Consider the following 23217-nt stretch of genomic DNA (forward strand, 5'->3'; position numbering starts at 1 on the left):
TGCTGTCGTACAAGCTTGCTGTCATTAACACTTATTGTCATACAAACTTACTGTCATTTACACTTATTGTCATACAAACTTACTGTCATTAACACTTATTGTCATGCAAACATACTGTCATTAACACCTGTTGTCATGCAAACCTGCTGTCATTAACACTTGTTGTCAAACAACATTGCTGTCATTAACACTTGTTGTCATACATCCTTGCTGTCATTAACACTTGTTGTCATACAAACTTACTGTCATTAACACTTATTGTCATACAAACTTACTGTCATGAACACTTGTTGTCATACAAACTTACTGTCATGAACACTTGGTGTCATGCAAACTAACTGTCATGAACACTTGGTGTCATACAAACTTACTGTCATGAACACTTGGTGTCATGCAAACCTGCTGTCATTAACACTTGTCATGCAAACTTGCTGTCGTTAACACTTGTCAGGCAAACTTGCTGTCATTAACACTTGTTGTCATACAATCTTACTGTCATGAACACTTGGTGTCATGCAAACTAACTGTCATGAACACTTGGTGTCATGCAAACTAACTGTCATGAACACTTGGTGTCATGCAAACCTGCTGTCATTAACACTTGTCCTACAAACTAACTGTCGTTAACACTTGTCAGGCAAACTTGCTGTCATGAACACTTGTTGTCATACAAGCTTACTGTCATGAACACTTGGTGTCATGCAAACTAACTGTCATGAACACTTGGTGTCATGCAAACTAACTGTCATTAACACTTGGTGTCATGCAAACATACTGTCATTAACACTTATTGTCATACAAACTTACTGTCATTTACACTTATTGTCATGCAAACATACTGTCATTAACACTTATTGTCATACAAACTTACTGTCATTAACACTTGTTGTCATACAAACCTGCTGTCATTAACACTTGCTGTCGTACAAGCTTGCTGTCATTAACACTTATTGTCATACAAACAAACTGTCATTAACACTTATTGTCATACAAACTTACTGTCATTAACACTTGTTGTCCTACAAACTTACTGTCATTAACACTTGTTGTCATACAAACCTGCTGTCATAAACACTTGCTGTCGTACAAGCTTGCTGTGATTAACACTTATTGTCATACAAACTTACTGTCATTAACACTTATTGTCATACAAACTTACTGTCATTAACACTTATTGTCATGCAAACATACTGTCATTAACACCTGTTGTCATGCAAACCTGCTGTCATTAACACTTGTTGTCAAACAACATTGCTGTCATTAACACTTGTTGTCATACAACCTTGCTGTCATTAACACTTGTTGTCATACAAACTTACTGTCATTAACACTTATTGTCATACAAACTAACTGTCATGAACACTTATTGTCATACAAACTTACTGTCATGAACACTTGGTGTCATGCAAACCTGCTGTCATTAACACTTGTCAGGCAAACTTACTGTCGTTAACACTTGTCAGGCAAACTTCCTGTCATTAACACTTGTTGTCATGCAAACTAACTGTCATGAACAGTTGGTGTCATGCAAACTAACTGTCATGAACACTTGGTGTCATGCAAACCTGCTGTCATTAACACTTGTCATACAAACTTACTGTCGTTAACACTTGTCAGGCAAACTTGCTATCATTAACACTTGTTGTCATACAAACTTACTGTCATGAACACTTGGTGTCATGCAAACTAACTGTCATGAACACTTGGTGTCATGCAAACTAACTGTCATTAACACTTGGTGTCATGCAAACCTGCTGTCATTAACACTTGTCATACAAACTTACTGTCGTTAACACTTGTCAGGCAAACTTACTGTCATTAACACTTATTGTCATACAAACTTACTGTCATGAACACTTGGTGTCATACAAACTTATTGTCATGAACACTTGGTGTCATGCAAACTAACGGTCATTAACACTTATTGTCATACAACCTTGCTGTCATTAACACTTATTGTCATACAAACCTGCTGTCATTAACACTTATTGTCATACAACCTTGCTGTCATTAACACTTGTCATACAAACTTGCTGGCATTAACACTTGTTGTCATAGAAACATACTGTCATTAACACTTATTGTCATACAACCTTGCTGTCATTAATACTTGTTGTCATACAAAGATACTGTCATTAACACTTGTTGTCATACAACCTTGCTGTCATTAACACTTATTGTCATACAAACTTGCTGTCATTAACACATATTGTCATACAAACATACTGTCATTAACACTTGTTGTCATACAAGCTTGCTGTCATTAACACTTGTTGTCATACAAGCTTGCTGTCATTAACACTTGTTGTCCTACAGACGTACTGTCATTAACACTTGTTCTCATACAAACGTACTGTCGTTAACACTTGTCATGCAAACTTGCTGTCATTAACACTTGTTGTCATACAAACATACTGTCATTAACACTTATTGTCATACAACCTTGCTGTCATTAACACTTGTTGTCATACAAAGATACTGTCATTAACACTTGTTGTCATACAACCTTGCTGTCATTAACACTTATTATCATACAAACCTGCTGTCATTAACACTTGTTGTCATACAAACATACTGTCATTAACACTTGTTGTCATACAAGCTTGCTGTCATTAACACTTGGTGTCATACAAGCTTGCTGTCATTTACACTTGTTGTCATACAAACATACTGTCATTAACACTTGTTGTCATACAAGCTGGCTGTCATTAACTCTTGTTGTCATACAAGCTTGCTGTCATTAACACTTGTTGTCCTACAGACGTACTGTCATTAACACTTGTTGTCATACAAACATACTGTCATTAACACTTGTCATACAAACTTACTGTCGTTAACACTTGTCATACACACTTACTGTCATTAACACTTGTCATACAACCTTGCTGTCATTAACACTTGTTGTCCTACAGACGTACTGTCATTAACACTTATTGTTATAGTAATTTACTGTCATTAACACTTGTTGTCATGCAAACTTGCTGTCAATAACACTTGTTGTCATGCAAACCTGCTGTCATTAACACTTGTTGTCATACAAACTTACTGTCGTTAACACTTGTTGTCATACAAACATGCTGTCATTAACACTTGTTGTCATACAAACATGCTGTCATTAACACTTGTTGTCATACAAACATGCTGTTATTAACACTTGTCGTTGTACAAGCTTGCTGTTATTAACACTTGTTGTCCTACAGACGTACACTTACTGTCAATAACACTTGTCATGCAAACTTGCTGTCATTAACACTTCGTGTCATGCAAACCTGCTGTCATTAACACTAGTTGTCCTACAGACTTACTGTCATTAACACTTGTTGTCATAGAAACCTGCTCTCATTAACACTTATTGTCATACAAACTTACTATCATTAACACTTATTGTCATACAAACTTACTGTCATTAACACTTGTTGTCATGCAACCTGCTCTCATTACCACTTATTGTCATACAAACTTACTGTCATTAACACTTGTTGTCATGCAAACCTGCTCTCATTAACACTTATTGTCATACAAACCTGCTCTCATTAACACTTGTTGTCATACAACCTTGCTGTCATTAACACTTGTTGTCCTACAGACGTACTGTCATTAACACTTATTGTCATACAGACGTACTGTCATTAACACTTATTGTCATACAAACTTACTGTCATTAACACTTGTTGTCACGCAAACCTGCTCTCATTAACACTCATTGTCATACAAACTTACTGTCATTAACACTTGTTGTCCTACAGACGTATTGTCATTAACACTTGTTGTCACGCAAACTTACTGTCATTAACACTTGTTGTCATGCAAACCTCCTCTCATTAACACTTGTTGTCATACAACCTTGCTGTCATTAACACTTGTTGTCCTACAGACGTACTGTCATTAACACTTGTTGTCCTACAGACGTACTGTCATTAACACTTGTTGTCCCGCAAACATACTGTCATAAACACTTGTTGTCCCGCAAACATACTGTCATTAACACTTGTTGTCCCGCAAACATACTGTCATTAACACTTGTTGTCCTACAGACGTACTGTCATTAACACTTGTTGTCATACAAACTTACTGTCATTAACACTTGTTGTCACGCAAACCTGCTCTCATTAACACTTGTTGTCATACAAACTTACTGTCATTAACACTTGTTGTCCTAGAGACGTACTGTCATTAACACTTGTTGTCCTACAGACGTACTGTCATTAACACTTGTTGTCATACAAACTTGCTGTCATTAACACTTGTTGTCACGCAAACATAATGTCATTAACACTTGTTGTCACGCAAACATACTGTCATTAACACTTGTTGTCCTACAGACGTACTGTCATTAACACTTGTTGTCACGCAAACTTACTGTCATTAACACTTGTCGTTGTACAAGCTTGCTGTTATTAACACTTGTTGTCCTACAGACGTACTGTCATTAACACTTGTTGTCACGCAAACATACTGTCATTAACACTTGTTGTCCTACAGACTTACTGTCATTAACACTTGTTGTCACGCAAACTTGCTGTCATTTACACTTATTGTCATGCGCACTTGCTGTCATGAACACTTGTCATACAAACTTGATGTCACTAACAGTTGTTGTCATACGCACGTTCTGTTTCTGTGAGTACATCATCAACGGTAGGCATTGGGTTTGTAGAGACACATGACATTCAGACTCACACTATTGTAATGCACACTTATCGTCCTAATAGTTGTTGACTGGAAAACTACTGTTAAGGAAACTACTTGGTAAAAATAATTTTGCTTCTGGTTTAAAAAAAAAGAAAGACTATGTGTATTTACATCCTGAAAAATATAACTGTTCCATTTATCCTTTCAGACTAAACTTTCAGACAGAACGAATGATAGTTGAGATCTGTTGGGATGCGTGTTTGAGAGTTGTTGATGATGCGTGCTTGATACATGTTGATGATGCGTGTTTGATACACGTTGGTAATGCGTGTTTGAGACCTGTTGGGATGCGTGTTTGAGAGTTGTTGATGATGCGTGTTCGATACATGTTGATGATGCGTGATTGAGACCTGTTGATGATGCGTGTTTAAGACCTGTTGGGATGCGCGTTTGAGAGTTGTTGGTGATGCGTGTTTGATACGTGTTGGTAATGCGTGTTTGAGACCTGTTGGTGATGCATGTTTGAGACCTGTTGGGATGCGTGTTTGAAACCTGTTGGTGATGCGTGTTTGATACATGTTGATGATGCGTATTTGATGCATGTTGGTAATGAGTGTTTAAGACCTGTTGAGATGCGTGTTTGAAACCTGTTAGTGATGAGTGTTTGGTACCGTGTTTGACAATTGTTGGTGATGCGTGTTCGATACATGTTGGTGATGTGTGTTTGAGACCTCTTGGTGATGCTTGTTTGATACATTTTTGTGATGCGTGTTTGAGACCTGTTAGTGATGCGTGTTTGAGACCTGTTAGTGATGCGTGTTTGAGACCTGTTAATGATGCGTATTTGTCGTGATTGTGACATGCGTCAACCCCTTGTTACTTATGTGATTCAGGCGTAGTCATGCCTTGTTTCAGACTGATGTTAGGTTTTATGCTGGCCACCGGTGTACTGTCGATGTGGATCAGTAACACGGCGTCCACCGCCATGATGTTACCGGTTGCCCGGGCTCTGTTTGCAAGGCTTATTGTCCTGAAGAGGAGGAGGGAAGCGGGGAAGCAGTCTCGCGAAGGTGACTCAGTCCACCTACTAGTATGATTTCTTATATGCCAAACGTTAGAGAAACATGTCATAAGTAATTTTGTTTTCAATTGTAAGAGGGGCGGAGTGGTAGCCTAGTGGTTAAAGCGTTAAAGCGTTCGCCAGTCACGCCGAAGACCCGGGTTCGATTCCCGACTTGGGTACAATTTGTGGGGCCCATTTCTGTTGTCCCCCGCCGTGATATTGCTGGAATAATGCTAAAAAAAGCGGCGTAAAACCATACTCACTCACTCACTAAATTTTAAGAAAATTCTTTTTTTCAGCGATAATGGTTGACAGCACTGAACATTCTGAATTGATGGTGAAAGAGCTGCCGGAAGACTCGGCATACGTGGAGGAAGACACAAGTCGGTAAGGAGAGGAGCCGATACATTTCCTAGTGTTTCAGACAATGGCACCCTACTCAACAATTCCACGTCTGTTGTTATGTTAATCTAAATACAATGTTCAATCAATACATCGACAACCCCCCCCCCCCCAACAGTGATATTGCGTATGCTTCATACATTCTATGCTGCCAGAGATCCTGCTGTGACGGAGGATGAGGTGGACTTCAACCACCTGGACACGGAGTCTCTGGGCCTTCTGAAAGCCCTATGTCTGTGCGTGTGTTACTCAGCCAACTGTGGGGGAGTAGGGACACTCACCGGGTCGGCCCCGCAGCTGGTGCTGAAGGGACAGATAGACAGGTGAGTACGACACACAATTCCTTGTGTGGGCAATCTGTGGATCACTGATCTTATACACTGTTATTGATCATGTTGCAATAAATCCCTTTTTCATTTAACAACGGAGGTCATTGGCCAGGATATAAAACTTTGCATCAAGGCTTCCAATCTTTATCAAAATGGCTGATTGTACGTTGCATTGCTTTGTAAAGTGTCCATATGCCTTTTGAGTACCGCAACCATCGATGTCTACCTCTGATGAAGTCTCAAGTCTCAAGCTGACCTTCACCTCCTACATGGTATACTGACTATTGTCCTCTGTGTTTCTATGCTGTGTAGACGGCGGTCGTGGCACGCTGACCTTCACCTCCTACATGGTGTACTGACTATTGTCCTCTGTGTTGCTATGCTGTGTAGACGGCGGTCGTGGCACGCTGACCTTCACCTCCTACATGGTGTACTGACTATTGTCCTCTGTGTTGCTATGCTGTGTAGACGGCGGTCGTGGCACGCTGACCTTCACCTCCTACATGGTGTACTGACTATTGTCCTTTGTGTTGCTATGCAGTATAGACGGCGGTGGTGGCACGCTGACCTTCACCTCCTACATGGTGTACTGACTATTGTCCTCTGTGTTGCTATGCAGTATAGACGGCGGTGGTCGCACGCTGACCTTCACCTCCTGCATGGTTTTCTGACTATTGTCCTCTGTGTTGCTATGCAGTATAGACGGCGGTGGTGGCACGCTGACCTTCACCTCCTACATGGTGTACTGACTATTGTCCTCTGTGTTGCTATGCAGTATAGACGGCGGTCGGGGCACGTTGACCTTCACCTCCTACATGGTGTACGCCTTGCCACTGTCAGCCATCTGCCTAGTGTGTGTGTGGGTGCTCCTGCAGATCACCTGCTTCGGATTCAGGTAACTAACATAGCAACGTGTAGTCATCAAATCAATCTTTCTTTGGACAGTCGGGGACGTGACACTGCTGCTTCTGACAAACACAATTTGTAGTGGGTGTAAACATTAGCATGATAGTGTGGTCTTTGGGTGACATTTCGGTCAAAACATAACTGTTGTTCGTCTCTTGAATTCAGCTGCCACTATTCTCATTTCAGGAAAACATTTTGCTGCCAAAAATCAGAAAATGCCGAAGACGACAAGGAAATAAGAAACCTTATAAAGAAGGATTACATAGCTCTTGGTCCGTTGAGGTACTCTCTACTCACTATTGCGACAACCATTTGGCCACCGTTCCCTGTGCAAACTTTCTCCTCAATTATGACTCATAACCGAGTGTCAGAGATAGAATATTTGTTCCTGCACATGGCACCTGTGTTGGCGTTAGCATGCACGTGGTACCTGTGTTGACGTTAACATGCACGTGGTACCTGTGTTGGCGTTAACATGCACGTGGTACCTGTGTTGACGTTAACATGCACGTTGTACCTGTGTTGGCGTTAACATGCACGTGGTACCTGTGTTGGCGTTAACATGCACGTTGTACCTGTGTTGGCGTTAACATGCACGTGTTACCTGTGTTGCCGTTAACATGCACGTGGTAACTGTCTTGACGTTTCATGCACGTGGTACCTGTGATGGCGTTAACATGCACGTGTTACCTGTGTTGTCGTTAACATGCACGTGGTACCTGTATTGACGTTAACATGCACGTGTTACCTGTGTTGGCGTTAGCATGCACGTGGTTCCTGTGTTGGTGTGAACATGCACGTGGTACCTGTGTTGGCGTTAACATGCACGTGGTACCTGTGTTGTCGTTAACATGCACGTGGTACCTGTATTGACGTTAACATGCACGTGTTACCTGTGTTGACGTTAACATGCACGTGGTTCCTGTGTTGGCGTTTACATGCACGTGGTCCCTGTGTTGGCGTGAACATACACGTGGTGCCTGTGTTGGCGTTAACATGCACGTGGTACCTGTGTTGGCGTTAACATGCACGTGGCACCTGTGTTGGCGTTAACATGCACGTGGTACCCGTGCCGGCTGTTTATGCACTTGGTGGACTTATTTTGACTGTTGACATTCACTCTACACGTGCGTTCATCATACACAACGGTCACCACAAGGACACGTTTATTAACTACAGTAAAGCGCTTGTAATGACCGTTGTTTATGGACGTGTACTTGTGATGACCGTTGTTAATGGGCGTGTACTTGTGCTGACCGTTGTTTATGGACGTGTACTTGTGATGACCGTTTTGGTTATGGACGTGTACTTTTGATGCCCGTTGTTTATGGACGTGTACTTGTGATGCCCGCTGTTTATGGACGTGTACTTGTGATGCCCGTTGTTTATGGACGTGTACTTGTGATGCCCGTTGTTAATGGACGTGTACTTGTGATGACCGTTGTTTATGGACGTGTACTTGTGATAACCGTTGGTAATGGACGTGTACTTGTGATGCCCGTTGTTAATGGACGTGTACTTGTGATGACCTTTGTTAATGGACGTGTACTTGTGATGACCGTTGTTTATGGACGTGTACTTGTGATAACCGTTGTTAATGGACGTGTACTTGTGATGCCCGTTGTTAATGGACGTGTACTTGTGATGACCTTTGTTAATGGACGTGTACTTGTGATGACCGTTGTTATTGGACGTGTACTTGTGATGACCGTTGTTTATGGAAGTGTACTGGTCAGTTTTGCAGAATGGATTGTGATGATCCACTTCATTGTGCTGGTACTACTGTGGCTGACTAGGAAGCCGGGGTTCTTCACTGGATGGTCACATGTTTTCCTGGACGGGTATGTAGGCGGCCACAAACTGCTATTTGAGTGATGCTGTCCCATATGTACCCCAGCTATTTGAGTGACGCTGTTCCCTCTGTTCTCCAGCTATTTGAGTGACGCTGTTCCCTCTGTTTCCCAGCTATTTGAGTGACACTGTTCCCTCTGTTCCCCAGCTATTTGAGTAACGGTGTTCTCCAGCTATTTGAGTGACGCTGTTCCCTCTGTTCCCCAGCTATTTGAGTGACGCTGTACTCCAGCTATTTGAGTGACGCTGTTCCCTCTGTTCTCCAGCTATTTGAGTGACGCTGTTCCCTCTGTTCCCCAGCTATCTGGGTGACGCTGTTCCCTCTGTTCTCCAGCTATTTGAGTGACGCTGTTCCCTCTGTTTCCCAGCTACTTGAGTGACGCTGTTCTCTCTGTTTCCCAGCCATCTGGGTGACGCAGTTCCCTCTGTTCCCAAACTATCTGGGAGACGCTGTTCCCCAGCTATTTGAGTGACGCTGTTCTCCAGCTATTTGAGTGACGCTGTTCCCCAGCTATTTGAGTGACGCAGTTCCTTCTGTTCTCTAGCTATTTGAGTGACGCTGTTCCCTCTGTTCCCAAGCTATTTGAGTGACGATGTTCCCTAGCTATTTGAATGACGTTGTTCTCCCGCTATTTGAGTGACGCTGTTCCCTCTGTTTCCCAGCTATTTGACTGACGCTGTTCCCTAGCTATTTGAGTTACACTGTTCCCTCTGTTCCCCATCTATTTGAGTGACGCTGCTCTCCAGCTATTTGAGTGTCGCTGTTCCCTCTGTTCCCAAGCTATTTGAGTGACGCTGTTCCCTCTGTTCCCCAGCTATTTGAGTGACGCTGCTCCCCAGCTATTTGAGTGACGCAGTTCCTTCTGTTCTCCAGCTATTTGAGTGACACTGTTCCCTCTGTTCCCCAGCTATTTGAGTGACGCTGCTCCCAAGCCATCTGGGTGGCGCAGTTCCTTCTGTTCTCCAACTATTTGAGTGACGATGTTCCCTCTGTTCCCCAGCTATTTGAGTGACGATGTTCCCTCTTTTCCCCAGCTATTTGAGTGACGATGTTCCCTCTTTTCCCCAGCTATTTGAGTGACTCTGTTCCTGCTGTGATGGTAACCTGCAGCCTGTTCATCTTTCCACGACGAAGACCAAATGTTCTGTTCTTTAGGAGGAAAGGAGGTACGTGGTAGTAATCACCTGCTGGACTAAAAGCTGTCTATAACATCGCTTTTACACACGTTGGACACAATATATAAACAGTTTACACCATAAACTGGCACCAGAGTAGTATGTATACTACTCGACATGTTCAAAAATTACACTTTCACTTGTGAGATTTTACACTTGTTGTTAGGACATACGAGGGCTGGCTGAAAAGTTCTAAGCCTAACTGTGAAAGACCTGTGAAAGACCCGTACCAAGTCGATGGTTTTCATTTATTTCTCCACATAGTCCCCTTCCAGGTTTACACACTTTTGCTGCAAGGCCTGGATGCCGGTCAAGGAGACATTTTCTTCAGCCACCCTCAAAAAGTCATTCACAGCGGAAATGACGTCATCATTACTAGGAAAATGGCGACCGGCTAGTTCCTTTTTCATTTTGGGAAACAGGTGGAAGTCTGACGGGGCCAAATCGGGTGAATAAGGGGGATGGTCAATGAGTTCGAAGCCACAATCAGCAGAATACCCTTGGAATCCCCAAAGACTGAAGCCATCACCTTTTCAGCAGAACGAACCGACGTGGCTTTGGGGGGGGGGGGGGGGGGGGGGGGGGGGCTGGTGATTCCGGATGCTTCCATTGTTTAGACTGAATTTTGGTTTCTGGTTGAAAGTGATGAATCCAGGTCTCATCCATGGTTACAAATCGGGCCAAAAAATCATCGGGATCTGCATAAATTGTCACGGGACGTCAGGAATCTGACACGTTTCTACTCTGCTGTCAAGGGCTTTGGCACCCATCTTGCAGAAACTTTTGTCATTCCCAACTCATTGGTGATAATGTGCTCAACCCCCTCAGGAGAGATGCCCAAAACCCTGGCAATATGTCGAGTGGTCATGTTTTCCGGAATGGTTGCTGTTGAAGGCCTTTCTGGACGCGGGTCATTGTCAAGGCTCTCTCTGCCACGCTTGAATTCCGCAGCCCACTTCTTTACAGTGGAAAAGGAAGGGGCATCATCCCCTAAAGTGGAGACCATGTCAGCATGTATCTGTGTTGGAGTTAGCCCTTTCAGTTGCAGGTACTTGATGACTGCCCTATAGCCAGTTTTGTCCATTTCTGGTGATTTCAATGGGTAGGTTCACAAGATGGTCTGGTACAAAGACAATAATAACACTACAGTTCTTATGTCTATGATTAATTAAATGATTGTACTTGTTGGTGACAAAAGTTTGTTTCAATCCGATTGAGATATCCCACTTAGGCTTAGAACTTTTCAGCCAGCCCTCGTAATATGGCAAAATATCGGCCAACATATCTTTTGACTCTGACTCCGATGCTGTGCTTTATGTCAGATAACAGTGAACCAGTATCACAAGAGTCAATCTTACAGTGGTCCACGGTGAGTTCAAGGTTCCCCTGGGGCGTTCTTCTGTTGCTGGGGGGAGGGTTCGCTCTAGCTGATGCCTGTCAGGTGAGTCTTGTCTTGAAGTGTACAGGGGCGGTCGGGTAGCCTAGTGGTTAAAGTGTTCGCTCGTCACGCCGGAGACCCGGGTTCTATTCTCGACATGGGAACAATGTGTGAAGCCCATTTCTGGTGTCCCCCGCCGTGATATTGCTGGAATATTGCTTAAAGCGGCGTAAAACCATACTCACTCACTCACTCACTAATTTTTTTATGTTTCCCAATTTCCACTAGACTATGGTTCCTGTCTATACGTGGGGTTCGGGGCTCGCCAATATCTCACCCGGTGAATCTATCTCACCCGATGTGTGTGTGTGAGAGAGGAAGGGGGGCAGGACCCGAAGATATCAGCCCCGGTGACGCTAAACAACACGTTCTCACTGCACTATAGTTCATGTCTACGTTCCACTCTACTTGTATTGGCTGGGTCTAGTCGAACTCCCACGTTAAATTCAACTATGTCTGTGATTGCAGAAGTCTGGCATGTCCCGAGCAGTGGCCGAGCAGCTGGTCTTTGTTAAAGCCATGTCTCCGACTGTAGCAGGGATCGTGGTCACGCTTATCTCGGGTGTGGGCACGGAGTTTATAGCCAACACAGTCGTCGCAACTCTACTGTTACCAATAATCTCTGAAGTGGTAAGTATACCAAGTATACCAGGCACCATAGTAACTTTCAGTTGGGACGGGAGGCTTATAAATCTTTCATAGGTTGAAATTCAGAACGAGTGTACATACTTTCTTGTACATAATCCTCTCCCCCCCCCCCCACCCCCCACCACACACACACACTTTCTCCCGGATTTGCGGATTTCACCAAATCGTCCATGTAACAACAATATCGCATCAGCCTGAAAATTAATCAAAATAATCAAACATAATCAAGTCTTTAACAGACATTTTGCTCGTCATCCAGGGGGTCCACCCGATCCCTGTTGTAGTCTTCAGTCCGTACGTGCCATGCCCAGTCTGTAAACATGTAACACTGTACATAAATCGGTAGAATGCAATGGGTTATGTATTCGTTTTATTTGCAGGCGCGCAGTATGGTCGTCCATCCCATGTACTTCATGCTTCCTGCCACCATAGTGACGTCATGTGCATTTATGTTGCCAGTGGCAACCCCTCCTAATGCTATAGCATTTGCTGGTGGCGACATCCGGGTCATCGATATGGTAATACCATGGTTACACTATACCATACCATGCCATCTCTGGTCAAATGTCATAGACATCAAGCATAACGTTTTGATATACAGAGAGTGAGTGAGTGTGATTTTACGCCGCTTTTAGCAATATTCCAGCAATATCACGGCGGGGGTCACCAGAAATGGGCTTCACACATTATAACCATGTGGGGAATCGAACCCGGGTCATCGGCATAGCAAGCGACACTTTAACCACACGGCTACCCAACCGATCTGATACAGGGGGAAGCAGACAATATGTCACACACATTAATAGACAGAGGAAACATAGTATGACTGTTCTGGTCGGCTACCATACATGCCTACCCGACTAAATAGACGCAGTAAAAGGGTTGGAAATTAGCATCATTGACTAACTCGATTACCCTGATTTGAAGTGCATTACGTATACGTAACAGAGTGTGTTTCCATTTAGGTAAAGAGTGGCTTCCTCATAAAGATCGTCACTATGCTGTGTGTGATACTATCAGTCAACACGTGGGGAATGGCGTACTTCCAACTTCATCAGGTCCCGGCATGGTTTGGGCCAGTCACCGAATCTTACAACACGTCATTCGTCCTGCAGACTGTCAACACCACTGTGAACACGCTTCTATAATACCCACCTCCAGCACCTCCACCAGCACCTCCACCACTACCAACTATCAACCTCAAACTGCTACCTTGTCGTTGTGCCTTCTATCTGTGTTCATGTGGCCGTGATGATGATACTGGGGATCTACCTAGGAATGTTCATGTGGCCATGATGATAATACTGGGGATCTACCTAGGAATGTTCATGTGGCCATGATGATGATACTGGGGATCTACCTAGGAATGTTCATGTGGCCATGATAATACTGGAGATCTACCTAGGAATGTTCATGTGGCCATGATAATACTGGGGATCTACCTAGGAATGTTCATGTGGCCATGATAATACTGGAGATCTACCTAGGAATGTCCATGTGGCCATGATGATGATACTGGGGATCTACCTAGGAATGTTCATGTGGCCATGATGATAATACTGGGGATCTACCTAGGAATGTTCATGTGGCCATGATGATGATACTGGGGATCTACCTAGGAATGTTCATGTGGCCATGATAATACTGGGGATCTACCTAGGAATGTTCATGTGGCCATGATAATACTGGAGATCTACCTAGGAATGTTCATGTGGCCATGATGATGATACTGGGGATCTACCTAGGAATGTTCATGTGGCCATGATGATGATACTGGGGATCTACCTAGGAATGTTCATGTGGCCATGATAATACTGGAGATCTACCTAGGAATGTTCATGTGGCCATGATAATACTGGGGATCTACCTAGGAATGTTCATGTGGCCATGATAATACTGGGGATCTACCTAGGAATGTTCATGTGGCCATGATAATACTGGAGATCTACCTAGGAATGTTCATGTGGCCATGATGATGATACTGGGGATCTACCTAGGAATGTTCATGTGGCCATGATGATAATACTGGGGATCTACCTAGGAATGTTCATGTGGCCATGATGATGATACTGGGGATCTACCTAGGAATGTTCATGTGGCCATGATGATGATACTGGGGATCTACCTAGGAATGTTCATGTGGCCATGATGATAATACTGGGGATCTACCTAGGAATGTTCATGTGGCCATGATGATGATACTGGGGATCTACCTAGGAATGTTCATGTGGCCATGATGATGATACTGGGGATCTACCTAGGAATGTTCTTGTGACCATGATAATACTTGGGATCTACCTAGGAATGTTCATGTGGCCATGATAATACTGGGGATCTACCTATTTATGTTCATGTGGCCATGATAATACTGGAGATCTACCTAGGAATGTTCATGTGGCCATGATGATAATACTGGGGATCTACCTAGGAATGTTCATGTGGCCATGATGATGATACTGGGGATCTACCTAGCCATGTTCATGTGGCTGTGATGATGATACTGGGGATCTACCTAGGAATGTTCTTGTGACCATGATAATACTTGGGATCTACCTAGGAATGTTCATGTGGCCATGATAATACTGGGGATCTACCTAGGAATGTTCATGTGGCCATGATAATACTGGAGATCTACCTAGGAATGTTCATGTGGCCATGATGATAATACTGGGGATCTACCTAGGAATGTTCATGTGGCCATGATGATGATACTGGGGATCTACTTGGGAATGTTCATGTGGCCATGATGATGATACTGGGGATCTACCTAGGCATGTTCATGTGGCCGTGATGATGATACTGGGGATCTACCTAGGCATGTTCATGTGGCTATGATGATGATACTGGGGATCTACCTAGGAATGTTCTTGTGACCATGATAATACTTGGGATCTACCTAGGAATGTTCATGTGGCCATGATAATACTGGGGATCTACCTATTAATGTTCATGTGGCCATGATAATAATGGAGATCTACCTAGGAATGTTCATGTGGCCATGATGACAATACTGGGGATCTACCTAGGAATGTTCATGTGTCCATGATGATGATACTGGGGATCTACCTAGGCATGTTCATGTGGCCGTGATGATGATACTGGGGATCTACCTAGGCATGTTCATGTGGCCGTGAAGATGATACAGTAAACTACGGTTATAACGAACTCAAAGGGACCACTTATTTTAGTTCGTTATAACCGTAGTTCGTTATAAGCATATATACAGCATATATACAACATATGGCCGGGACTAAAAAATAAGTTAGTTATATCAGTCAGTTCGTTATAAGCATGTTCGTTATAACCGTAGTTTACTGTACTGGGGATCTACCTAGGAATGTTCATGTGGCCGTGATGATGCTGGAGATTTACATAAGAATGTTCATGTGGCCATGATGATGCTGGAGATTTACATAAGAATGTTCATGTGGCCATGATGATGCTGGAGATTTACATAAGAATGTTCACGTGACCATGAAGTAATTCTGATAATGCTGCATATATAATAACAGTAGGGTACAAAAATACCTTGAAAAGTTTTTCTTGGATTCTGCTGACAACATAAAGAGCAGCGACCTTCACTATGATTAATTATGATTCAAATAATCTATTTTCTTTTATATCACGATGTCAACACTGTAGCTGGGCAGATATGTCAAATAAATGTTCACTCCTGGAAGAAAGCATGAAAATTTGTACATAGGGGTTATGGAGTATGCAGAATCCGATTTTAATGGGATCCACGCTTGCAAACCAATGGTTCCCACTCAAAATTGAGAAATCCAAGATGGCCACCATCCGTATTACAAATTTCAAAATATGGCCGTAACTTTGGATCTATTTGACATAGAAACATGATCTTGGTGGCAAATAATAGGTTTTCGGGGCCAAGGTATGCAATGAAATAGTTTAAAACACGATCAAAGATGGCAGCCATCCATTTTACGAATTTCGATATCTCTCCATAACTGTAATTTGATTCTCACTCAGAATTGAGATTGAACATCAAATGTATTAATTTGAACCATAATTTAAAACATAGCTTTTATTGATTTATTTTTTTCTGTCATCAGCACATGTGAATAAAGTTGTTGCAACTATAAGATTTTGAAAATATTTTGTGGGCATGACAACCCTAATACATGTAAAAAAACGAGAATCAAGAATCAAGAATCAAACAAAACTGTTTTTTTCTGACGTGATGCTACCATACAAGCAGCCTATAAACTTAAAAGTTGTTGGATTCCACCTAATTCTAAAAAAACAAGTGTTCTCTTCTTGCAAGAAGTCCTTCACTCAATAACCCTTTGTGTACACTGCCCACCACAAAAGCAGAGCTGTGTGCAGGGGAGACACATTGGTGGCGACCAAACACTTCCTTCCCATGACATAATGGACATTGGTGGCGACCAAATACTGTCTTCTCATGACATAATGGACATTGGTGGCCACCAAATACTGTCTTCTCATGACATTGAGTACATTGGTGGCGACAAAACACTGTCTTCTCATGACATAATGGACATTGGTGGCGACCAAATACTGTCTTCTCATGACATTGAGTACATTGGTGGCGACAAAACACTGACTTCTCATGACATAATGGACATTGGTGGCGACCAAATACTGTCTTCTCATGACATTGAGTACATTGGTGGCCACCAAATACTGTCTTCTCATGACATTGAGTACATTGGTGGCGACAAAACACTGTCTTCTCATGACATAATGGACATTGGTGGCCACCAAATACTGTCTTCTCATGACATTGAGTACATTGGTGGCGACCAAACACTGTCTTCTCATGACATAATGTACATTGGTGGCAACCAAACACTGTCTTCTCATGACATAATGGACATTGGTGGCGACAAAACACTGTCTTCTCATGACATTGAGTACATTGATGGCGACCAAACACTGTCTTCTCATGACATAATGTACATTGGTGGCAACCAAACACTGACTTCTCATGACATAATGGACATTGGTGGCGACAAAACACTGTCTTCTCATGACATAATGGACATTGGTGGCAACCAAACACTGTCTTCTCATGACATAATGGACATTGGTGGCAACCAAACACTGTCTTCTCATGACATAATGGACATTGGTGGCGACAAAACACTGTCTTCTCATGACATAATGGACATTGGTGGCAACCAAACACTGTCTTCTCATGACATAATGGACATTGGTGGCAACCAAACACTGTCTTCTCATGACATAATGGACATTGGTGGCGACAAAACACGGTCTTCTCATGACATAATGGACATTGGTGGCCACCAAACACTGTATTCTCATGACATAATGTACATTGTGGCAACCAAACACTGTCTTCTCATGACATTGAGTACATTGGTGGCGAGCAAACACTGTCTCCTCATTAAGATGAGAATGATCTATGATCATTATACAATAAAAATGATTTGTAACAAATATATCACAGTACCACATAACGTGAAACCCTCATTGCCTGATTTAATTCACCTGTTTTAGTTACAGTATTCCTAACCATGCTAACAGTATCTCAAATATATTCTAGGGTTAATCATTTGCATAATCATGCATAACACAGAAGCAGACACACACATTCAACGTTCATGCATACAGTAAATACAAGGCCACATAGGACTTGACACATCTTCACGCTGACTAGAACATGTTACCAGTGTATACATTAGCTTTCAGATAAAATGATGTGGATCTGATTTCTGGTTGGTATTTTGATCGTCTGGTTTCTTCAATATCCAGCCAAGGAATGACCATGAGGAACACAAGCTCACAAGAATTCTTGGACAACTTAATGGCATGAACAGTCAAGTAACTGTAAATCAGGATTACAAAATGGGGAAAAGTATAAACATGTGAGCAGCATGGTGAGTCTCTGAACCGTGGCAGTGAGTAATATTCCAGCCATACCACTGTGGACTGTAAATATTTGTTACTCTAATCTGGGGGGACACCGGCAATAAAAAATATACTGGTGTGAACAGTGGAACCTCACTTGTCCGGATGATTTTGAATTTAATAAATTACAATATTTTAAAAATGCGCTGTTTATCACGAAATCTGGTTTCTAAAACCAGATGGTGAATTTCACTAACCAACAATACTACTGCTCACTTTCATGCTCAACTTCCTGGACTGTAGCAATGTCTGACAAAAGTTGTTTAGAAAGTCATCACACACAGCCAATATCAAAAGGGTTGGATTAAGATGCTTTTTGGTTTGGCTGTTAATCTAATTTTAATGAGGCAATTTAATCCCGAAGTGTATGCCTACTATAGAAACAACACAAAGGTGTCGGTGATCTCCAAAAAATAATTCCTCTTCACAGATTGGTTGCTTGCCTCTGAGAGGCAAATTCAGCAGGCAGAATCTATTCGGATTCATTTGATTTACTTGAAAAAAGTGAATGTGTGTGTGTGTAAGTGAGACTTTTGTTATATATCAGGCTTGAGTATTGTCAGGGGACTAACAATTGTCAGATTACTAAGCGATTTACATATTTTAATTATTATCTTAATTATTGCACAATATTTCCCTTTCATAACCATGATAACCTCAGTCATTTCAACTTTCAAGGATGCCCAAAATGCAGAATCACAAGATAACATAGACAAAGTAAATGGGCTTTACCGCATCTTCTTAACTGTATACATAAATATGCCTTCATCTGTACCATGATGTGGATTATGTCTTCATCTGTACCATGATGTGGATTATGCCTTAGGCCACCTCTGTACCATATCCTTTTGAGAAGTACCTGTATTCATAAAGCTGTATTGCTTTCCGAGCGCATATGTATCCTGTATATATGACTGAATAAAAATTTATAAAAAAAAAAAAAAAAAAAGTATATGGGCTATGTCAACAAAACAACATGGCGATGGTCAGTGACAATCAAAGTAACAGAACATCAAGTAATTAAATACCTCATTGCCATTATTATCAATATTAATGCAAAGTTACTGCTTCTTATGACTTGAGGCATCAAGATGTTGGAACTGAAATGAACCAGTTGACAGTGAGTGTTAGTTGACAGAGTAGCATGAAATAAGCCTACATGAACCAGTTGACAGTGAGTGTTAGATGACAGAGTAGCATGAAATAAGCCTACATGAACCAGTTGACAGTGAGTGTTAGATGACAGAGTAGCATGAAATAAGCCTACATGAACCAGTTGACAGTGAGTGTTAGATGACAGAGTAGCATGAAATAAGCCTACATGAACCAGTTGACAGTGAGTGTTAGATGACAGAGTAGCATGAAATAAGCCTACATGAACCAGTTGACAGTGAGTGTAAGATGACAGAGTAGCATGAAATAAGCCTACATGAACCAGTTGACAGTGAGTGTTAGATGACAGAGTAGCATGAAATAAGCATGATAAGCCTACATGAACCAGTTGACAGTGAGTGTTAGATGACAGAGTAGCATGAAATAAGCCTACATGAACCAGTTGACATTGAGTGTTAGATGACAGAGTAGCATGAAATAAGCCTACATGAACCTTTGACAATGTTGATCTCAGTGAGTAGTTAGCATCACAACTATTTGATAGGCTTTCATACTCCTCACTATAGCATGCAATGCCAGTTTCAACTCTCAAAGGCTAGAAGCTGGTCACTGTCACTTGGCTCATAATGCTCAGAGACTTCAGGTTCCTCGTTTTGTCCATCAGATAACTCCTGCTTACTGCCAGCACACTCCCCATGTTGTAATGTCAAACTGTCGTTGGTCATCTCCTCACACAGTGACACGTCACTAGCTGCCACACTCGACCTGGAGGGCAGCACCAGAGGAACCGTTACCAGTGCATCACAGCTAGGGTGAGACTTCCGATGTCTCTTGACATCCCTCGGCTCATAAAACAAAACACCACACTTTGGACATGGGTGCTCCTTGATGTGAGTGTGTACTCTCATTACATGACGTTTCAGGTGACCGGATTGTTTAAATTCATTCCCACAGATGTCACACTTGAAAGGCCGCTGTCCTGTGTGAGTTCGCAGGTGGCTCTGTAGGATATTGATCCCTGCAAACGTCTTGTCACATACATGGCAGGGAAATGGCTTCTCGCCTGTGTGAACCCTCATGTGTCTTGTCAGATCTGTCAACTCAAAGAAAGTGCGACTACATACACCACAGATAATGGATCTTTCATTAATGTGGACTCTCTGAACATGGCGTCGTAGATGCACTGACTGGCGGAACAGCTTGTCACATAGGTCACACTTAAAGGGCTTATCACCTGTGTGGATGCGGCGGTGAGACTTGAGGTAACTGACACCTGCAAAAGATTTCTTGCAGATCTCACAGCTGTATAGCTTCTCCCCTGTGTGTGTCCGTTCATGGCGCCGCAAGTCCCCCGAGTCTGTGAAGCGACGGTCACACATGTTACAACTGAATGGTCTTTCTCCTGTGTGGTAGCGCATGTGTGTCACTAGGTGTGCTGACTGGGAGAAGGTCTTGTCACACACATCACACGCATAAGGCTTCTCCCCACTGTGTGTTTTCATATGACAAGCAAGGTGGCCTGATTGTCCAAATGATTTAAAACATAATGTGCACTCAAATGGTTTCACTTTTGTGTGTGTGCGCCTGTGAATTGTAAGATGACCAGATTGACGGAACTCTTTGCCGCACTCTATGCACTTAAAGGGCTTCTCCCCAGAGTGGATTCTTAGGTGACATTTCAGTGTGCTCAGGTCAAAAAATGAGCGCTGGCAGATATTGCATGTCTGTACCTTTCGTGTTGCAGATTTTGAATCTGGGCATGTCCTTATGTCTGTAGTTTTCACCTGTGAAAAGAACAGTTCAGTGCTGCTGTCTTCACTTGAATCACTCTCCCCTGTTGCAGTAACATCCATTGTTGACTTTCATTACCTAAACAGAAGCATACCTGTGAACCACGAGTACATATTCCTGTAGTCCGGTAGAGTCCCAAGCTAAGATTCGACAACGAGAACCTTGTCCATATGTGAAGCTGGTAGAGTAGAGAAAGATCATGAAGATTACCATCACTATTTCCGTGACATGTAAATAATCAAGTTTGCAATTAGTTATGAATAAGAAGCCAGATTCAAGCACAGCTCAATTCTGACTATAGTTGCATCCTAGCATCGTGAAGCAATTTTCTGTTAATGTTGTTGGATTAACCGGAAGTTTTTAAAGGTACATAAACTCCGTATTACGCGCCTATGCTTCGGCTGATCTGTTTGCGGGTTCGCTCTGCGCAATAATGAAATTATCCTTTGGTTGGTTTATTTAAAATACAGATTGTGTATCGGAATACGGAATTCCTTTTAATAAGAAATGCAATTAATGTAACAACAATATATGATTGGTGCACATAATCCATTTTATCCATGTAAAAATCCAGCTACAATATGCATGGCGATAATTTCCCAAATTTATCAATAAATAAACCCGTTGTTTACATATTCTAAACTGTAGTAGCTATTATACCGCCAGATAATTGAAGTTAATATACCTTCATAAGTTGGTGAGATGGGCAGCTCAAGACGTAATACACCGTGATACGGAGAAAATACCTCCATCATCCCCAACGACATCCCCTACGTTTAAGTTTAGATGTTTCTTTCCTTCCTACTTCTGCCTTTGTTGCACTTGGAATGGTATTTAATACATAATACATAATTATGTTTGTTTGTTTTCTGTGTTTTTAAAAAAATAATTGATCTACATACCTTTCTCTTCAGATATAGAGCAATACCTTTGATTGTTGAATGTGTTGTAGAGGACATTAGTTCAATATATTTTTGACGAGAAGGACGTTTATAGTGATATTGTGGGATGAACGTTTTTCTACTTCGCTTATAATATGAACAGACTAATACAACATAGTACTCGTCCTCAACAACTAAGGCATCACAATGGTCACAGTATAGCAGAAGCTGATCAACATTTGTTTTCGCATTACTTTTACTATAACACAGTTTTTGTACTTACCTAATACACAGATCGAGTCTTTATCTGAAACACCTGGTGTGTTATACATCTCTAGCGCGGGTAAGGACTTGTATAAATTATAATGTTACAGATAATATGAGCTAAAAATCATTTGAAGCCATTTCTGTATCCCAACATCTACACATCTCTGTTTAAACACAGTTATGAAACCATTAGTGTGCAATATAGACATAAACAAAACCTGTTTGAATTAATAACATCCTGACATGTGAAACCCAATTTAAAGTCCCAGTCGCTTCGTGTGACTTTCATATTTTATAACAGGCATAGGGGTAACGCATCGGATTCATACGAAGAAGTCCACAGCTAACAAACGACATATACCGAAGGAAAAAACAAAACTGTACTCCATATACAGTGGTGTAAATGTTATGCTTTTAAAAATAATGGGCATTATTCCAGCTAATCCCAGACGTGTTCTATGGTGGAGAGGTCTGAAGAAACAGCCGGCCATAACAGACATGTTATGCTTGCTAAAAACGTCTGTTTCAACATGTGCAACGAGTTTGCGGACATTATCTTGCTGTAGCGTGGCGTTACGTGCCCCTGCATTTGCACAAAGTGTAGAACACGATGTAGCGTACGCCATTCAAATTGCTATTAATAATGATGAGCAGCCATGAGTTGTGAGGCTCGTAGCAAGCCATGAGTGTTGTTGCTGTAACTAACGTCTCCAAAGAGATGATATTGTGTTTCGAGGTACATTAAACTGCAAGCCGCGGCATTGCGTTTGCGTTATTTACGGTTAAACAAAAGTGTTTGTATGA

General features: G+C 42.1%; 2 protein-coding genes across 2 annotated transcripts in view; one reads left to right on the top strand and one right to left on the bottom strand.

The window, feature by feature from the left end:
* Window positions 1-16545, top strand: part of LOC124119274 (solute carrier family 13 member 5-like) — a 29223-nt gene extending 12678 nt beyond the window's left edge. The window contains exons 4-14 of the mRNA XM_046481731.2: window positions 5548-5702; window positions 5995-6082; window positions 6253-6420; window positions 7202-7321; window positions 7519-7614; window positions 9069-9173; window positions 10253-10350; window positions 11682-11800; window positions 12266-12427; window positions 12826-12963; window positions 13411-16545. Coding sequence (XP_046337687.2) covers window positions 5548-5702; window positions 5995-6082; window positions 6253-6420; window positions 7202-7321; window positions 7519-7614; window positions 9069-9173; window positions 10253-10350; window positions 11682-11800; window positions 12266-12427; window positions 12826-12963; window positions 13411-13593 — 1432 coding nt within the window. The 3' untranslated portion in view covers window positions 13594-16545. The remainder of the gene's footprint in view (window positions 1-5547; window positions 5703-5994; window positions 6083-6252; window positions 6421-7201; window positions 7322-7518; window positions 7615-9068; window positions 9174-10252; window positions 10351-11681; window positions 11801-12265; window positions 12428-12825; window positions 12964-13410) is intronic.
* Window positions 16284-21660, bottom strand: LOC124119275 (zinc finger protein OZF-like). Its single transcript, XM_048396103.1, has one exon. It carries the CDS (start codon window positions 21325-21327, stop codon window positions 20056-20058), a length of 1272 nt encoding a protein of 423 aa, XP_048252060.1. The 5' UTR covers window positions 21328-21660; the 3' UTR covers window positions 16284-20055.
* Window positions 21661-23217: the final 1557 nt, after the last annotated feature.

The sequence above is a fragment of the Haliotis rufescens genome, unplaced genomic scaffold (assembly GCF_023055435.1).
Source record: "Haliotis rufescens isolate VD_foot unplaced genomic scaffold, xgHalRufe1.0.p SCAF_15, whole genome shotgun sequence".
Taxonomy (NCBI): domain Eukaryota; kingdom Metazoa; phylum Mollusca; class Gastropoda; order Lepetellida; family Haliotidae; genus Haliotis; species Haliotis rufescens.